Source organism: Leptopilina heterotoma, unplaced genomic scaffold (genome assembly GCF_015476425.1).
Source record: "Leptopilina heterotoma isolate Lh14 unplaced genomic scaffold, ASM1547642v1 Lhet_95, whole genome shotgun sequence".
NCBI lineage: Eukaryota > Metazoa > Arthropoda > Insecta > Hymenoptera > Figitidae > Leptopilina > Leptopilina heterotoma.
This window is the reverse complement of record NW_025111202.1, coordinates 33,832-39,831: the sequence shown is the minus strand read 5'-3', so window position 1 is coordinate 39,831 and position 6,000 is coordinate 33,832. Positions and strand designations below refer to the sequence as shown.

The 6,000-nt window shown below is 23.9% G+C and overlaps 1 protein-coding gene across 1 annotated transcript in view; it reads right to left on the bottom strand.

The window, feature by feature from the left end:
- Positions 1 to 2,095: 2,095 nt before the first annotated feature.
- LOC122512090 overlaps positions 2,096 to 6,000 on the bottom strand; it is a gene marked incomplete at its 5' end in the record, with an annotated part of 29,505 nt that continues 25,600 nt past the window's right edge. Inside the window, 5 exon segments of the mRNA XM_043627728.1 lie at positions 2,096 to 2,385; positions 3,108 to 3,255; positions 4,078 to 4,354; positions 4,733 to 4,909; positions 5,249 to 5,427. Coding sequence (XP_043483663.1) covers positions 2,175 to 2,385; positions 3,108 to 3,255; positions 4,078 to 4,354; positions 4,733 to 4,909; positions 5,249 to 5,427 — 992 coding nt within the window.

Genomic DNA, 6,000 nt, shown 5'->3' with positions numbered 1-6,000 from the left:
AATAATTAATTCTGCGGAATAGTTTTTTTTTTAGAATTTTTAGAATATATTGTGGAAAAAGAAAAAGATTAATTTTTTTTGTATTCCAATACTGACTATGTCATATTTGGAGAGTAAAAAAAGAAATAATGTCGTACGTTAGTCTGTTATTCATTTCTCTTTTTTTTCTCATTTTTACTAAAATTATTTATCAACTATTGTAATTTTTTAAGAATTAGGCACAAAAATTAAAATACTCTATAATATATTTTTTGTTTTGAAAATTCGTATTTAACATTTGTTTGTTAATTTATAATTAATAACTTTGTATTTTTTAAAATAAGATTTTCAATAAATTTTTTATTTACTTTTTTAAATTACTTTTTTAATTAATAACTTTATTTTATTAAATAACCATTTTTAATTTATAATTACGAGTCTTTTGTAAATTTTTAAGTAATTTAAAGTTTAATAAATTGTTCTAAAATTTATCGCGCTTAAAACTTTCTGAGCATTCCATTTTCTTTTTATTTACTATATATAATTGACTTTTCTAGTTTATATTTTATCTGTCGATATTGGGAATTAAAAAATTCTTCTTTTTTCTTGAAATTTAAATGTAAACATAGTCAGAAATGGATATAAATTTGCTTAAAAAACCACTTTCTTTTATTGAGTGTGTAAAGATTGAAAATATCTAGTAAACAAAAATTGTTTCTTTTTCTACCAAAAAAAATTTTTTTTTGTCTTTTTTCTTTTTTTTCTGCTTTTTTTTCTTTGATAAATACAATTACAATTCTGGACGATAATCAAGTGCATTACATTATATTGAGGGTGCTTTGCGCACACGAAGCTCGTTTCGTAAAATACATTCTCTTCAACTATCTATAAAATTTTATGATTACAATTCTTTTTATGTTACTTTACAATTTTCACCTTGGCTTTTTTTTATGTTTTTTCATTATAACAATAATTCAATGTATTCTGTACAAATTCTACTATCTTACGAGGTTTTGTACATTCGTTAAATTTATATAATTTTTTTTTATTTTTTACTGAGCTGAATTTTATTTAAAAAAATAAAATAAATTGAGAATAATATTTTGACGACATGATTTAGAAAAAAAATTTCTTTTTTTTAATATTAAATTTTTAATAAAATTTATAATTCTTTTTAATTATTCGAAAAGTTTCTTTTGTATTTGCTGGGAATTTTGAATTTACGTCCATTAGTTTATTTCTTTTAGAGAATAGAAAATTTAATACTTTTTTAATATAAAAAAATTTGTAGTTTTTATTTCAATAGTAAACAACTAACAATTTTTTTTTAAATTATTAAATTTCACTTAATAATTTAAAAAGACAAAACTGTTAATATTTCGTAGAATAAATTAAAAATATTCAAATATTCGATGCATTATCATTGAACTTGACTTTTGTTTTTCAAATAATGTAATTTTTATTATTTTTTCTGTGAATGTTTTTGTTTGTTTCAATTTTTAAATTTATTTAGCAAATTATAAAGACCGGGTTATTATTTGAAAAATAATTAATAATCATTATTAAATGATTGCAATTTTTTCATTATAAGTGCACAAAAACTTGTGATATAATAATTTCGTCCCTTTATTATTATAACTACTTGTGATTTAATATTTATTGTATAATTTATACAAATTGATTATCAATATATTTACCATAGAAAAAATTTTTTTAAACAAGAAAAGTTTTCTATTAAAATTTTATTCGTTCTTTCTAAATTTGAATTAGCAAAAATGTTTTACTTATTTAAATTAGTGACTGGCTTTTTGCTTTTAAATTATTTTACTAATAAATTACTATTTATTAGTATAATTTACTAATTTAAAGGCAAAATATCAGTCACTGATTCAAATTAGTTAACATTTTTACTAATTGAAATTTAGAGAGTCAGAAAGACAATATATTTTTTTTAATTTAAAAGTTAATTTAAATTTAAATTTTTTATTAAAAATATAGTTTAAATATTCCTCTAAATTAAAAAGTTAATTTAGATACTTTAATTAAAAATTAAGTATTCGTTAAAAAGATAAATAGAAAAAAATTATGTCTTTTACTTTAAAAAAATTTTCTCTATTAGTAAATTGTTTCATCTATTATATTTTACATTTATTTTACAATTTTGGACAATATTTGTTTTTTATTTTGTCTTCTAATCACACTATTTTATAATTTAAACAAGTAATGCAGCCAAATAGAATGGCTATAATAGTAATGAAATTGCCGGAAGTAATTCGAATTCCAGTTGAGCTTCGTGGTATGTGACTTATGCCAGGTGATTCGCCATGCTTTCGATATTGTGTAGAATTTTTTTCGCTCCTCCATTTCATTACATACTGCGGTGCAGTTCTTCCTAAAGCTTGTAATCTGAAAAAAGAATTTATACCAGAAGAGTATTATTAAAATTTTTCCATTTAATTTTTTTATTAAAACGAACAAAAAAAGAAGAAACATTGAAAATTGGTCAAAATTATTTTAAATATAGAGTTTTTAAATTTTCAAAAAAAAAATATAAATACTATACACAGAAAAAATAGAGTAACTTTTACTATACTCTTATAGTAAAATGTAAAATTTGGTATTTTTCCGCATTTCTGAAGGTTATTTTTCTATTAATTGAGTTAGCTAATTAAACTAATTAAACTCATTTAGTAAATTATTAAGCTACTTAATTTCCATATTATTATTGTTTTGACAGGGCTCGAACTAGGTCCGTAATTGTCACTGATGGTTCGATCCCTGTTTTGATTGTACAGAAATAAGTTTAAAAAAAAGAAAAAGCTACCTGTCAAAGGAAGCTGATTAATAGTGAAAAGTTTTTGATAAACAATTATTTACAAACCAGAAAGTTTACTTGAGGGATAATTTAGTACACAGGGACTACTTGAGTTTACAATCGCATTGGTGTACATATATATATGTATATAAACAGAATGAATCGCATTTGTACTTGTGGTTGCAACTTTGCGACCAAACCGCGATTGTGAAACTGTCGTAAAACTGTCGTTAGGTTAGGAAGGGGTGTTTTCACTGCAAGAAATTAAGGCGAAGTGAAGCTTAATCGTGGACTATTGCTATAAGAAACTCACTTAACTATCGCGTTATTTACTTCCTCGGGAAGAGTAAAAGTTCTGTGACCGTCCCTCGAGCAAAAGGTGTAGAGTCTTGGTCCTTCGTTTGTACCGTCGCCTTTTTTTCTATATTCGTGTATCGTTAGGTTCCAAGCTGTGCACGGTCCTGAAACAAAAGATTTAACATTTTTTTTAAAACTTGAATTACGTTAAACTTGTTAACTTGAAACTAAATTTTAGGTTTCTTTTGATCTCAATCCATGAAGCATCAATATTTAAAGTTTTAGTCATCTTTGCCTTTTACTTCTATTTTAAAATTATGCTAATGACTTTTTTGAACTTAGACCTAAATTTTGGGTTTCCTTTTTGTTTCAAATCATAAATATTGATCAATATTTGAAGTTTTATTCGCCTTTGACTTTGACCTTCATTTTAAAATTATGCTATTGACCTAAATTTCCAAATATTGTGTTTGTTTTCTAAGCTCTTAAATTTGACATAAATTTTGTTGTTATTATAATTGCTTCTTAATTTGTGATTTTGAACTAAATTATGTTCGTCTCTTAATTCGTGAAGTTTGACATAAATTTTGAAGTTATAGTCTCTTTATCTTGACCTAAATGTTGATGTTAGCTAAGTATTTGTGGTTTCCTTTTCGTCTGTATGAATTCTGACCTCAATTTCTAGAACTTTGAGGTCTTGTTATCGAATTTGCAAATCAATTGGGTCAACGAAATAATTTTATATAATACAAGAAGATTATTATTTTTTACTTTTTATTATTATTATTTATTCATTTATTTATTTCCTAATTGTACACTTTATGCAAATTTTTATTTTCCCACAATTTTATTCTTCTTCTTCTTCTTCTTATTATTATTTGGATAATGATTAGTGGCCATGGTGTTAACAGTGTAGCGATGAGTAAATTCTCTCTAAACTTTAATTGCAAAAGGGCTATAGATTAGTTGTCAAATGATAAACTTACGACTTTGATTTGATTCAATTTCAATGGTGAGAAGACGGTTCGTAGGTGAAACCAAAGTCCACGTGCATCTTTGTTGATAGTACTGATTAAGTTTGAATTCAATGTTGATAGAATCACCAACATGAACTTCGCCCTCAGATTTCGTGGTTTCGTGATCCTTGCAAAATACATCTTCAGCAAACTTGTAAGCTGCTTTGAATGAAAGTCCAGTTGTTGAAAATCGTGACCATTCTATGGCAACTGGCGTTGAACTGCGAATGCCAACTGGCAACCAGCCCTGTAATTTAAAAAAAGTTTCCCTTAATTTCTTATTTCTTTTCATATAATTTAAAAGAAAAAGAAAAAATGAATTATATTTTTTGTTTTCTCCGCTTTTTCTCAATTTTTGACACAATATATTACTTTCGCACTTTACAAAAATTAGTTTAATTAATTACCCGCAACTAATTTGATTCAGTAAAAAGTCAGTCATTTAATCAAATTGATAATTATTGTCCCGATTTTGTTATTAAATAGAAAAATAAATAATTACCAATATTTCTATTAATTAATTAATGAAAATTATTATTCTTGTTTTTATTCAACAACAACAATAATTGATTGAAAAATTCGCGCGATATAAACATTTTTTTGGAAATTAATAATTTCTACTTACTTGATAATTTCCACAAAGGCAATGAACAACATGGCCAGTATCGGAGACGAGTAGCAAATGATCTATTGCATCCATTGTTTTATTAATTAAATTTGAACTAATTGTACAACGACATCCACTGTCGCCACATTCTGTTGAACAAGTATGATTGCGAATTTCCTTCTCTGAACTTTCCACCTTTAATGTTAAATTAATTTTATATAATTTATTTTATTATTATCATCGTCAAAAGAAATTTGAGAATTAAATGCATATAAAGGGAAAGTTAATTAAAATGTCAATTTATTCATTTTAAAATTAATTTTCTCTTTTTTATCATAGGAAATAATTTTAATTAAAACTGGAGTAAAAATTAATATTCGTCGTTTTCATGAGTTTCTTTTAAGTTAATAAATATTTCATTTTATATTTAAACTATACTTGAAATATATATTAACTATTTTAATTATTTTAAAAATAGTGAAATTTTGTTAATCATTTTAAAAATTGCTTTTTTGTGGAAATTGCTTTTTTTACCGTTATAATAACTGATTGATTGGCGGCAGGAATAAAAAGTTGTCGGCATTTAACAGGTCCGTCCTTTACAAATAATCTTTGTGGTTCCGGATGAACTACGGAACCCTGAGCTGGAGATGTTAGGCCATAATATTCGACATCGCAAACACTTTCCGGCTGTCGAGTGCCACCTTCCCTTTCTGAAAAATTTTAAAATACTTTGTTAATAATATTTCTTCTTTAATTTGACCGGGAAAACCGGGAATAAGCCAGAAATTTTTTCACCAATTTAAAAAAAGTTTTCTTATTTTAATTTGTTTTTATAAAATCACTTATTTCAATTTTCATAGATATTTATACTGTTCTCTAAATTTTAATTAGTTCAAAATAATTAATTTTATAGTAAAAAATCAGTCACTGATTCAAATATAGTTAGTAAATAAATTTATAAAAAAATATCGAATTAATAGAAATTTTGTGAAATTCAACTGAAAATAATTAAATTTGTTAAAGAATTTCATTAAAAACTTTTTAACAAATCGAATTTTCAAAGTATTTTATTTTAATAATTGATTAATAATTGAATTTTATAAAGAGTCACATTCTAATGTATTAATGTTTCTTAGTGCGAAGATTAATAATTAAAATTTTTATTAGTTAATTTAAAAAAAGATACGCACTTAAAATATTTTAATAAAATTGAATTTTCGCAAAATTTTTTTTAAAATTCTGAAAAATAAGATTTTAAAAATTTTTCAATTCTATTGTTTCAA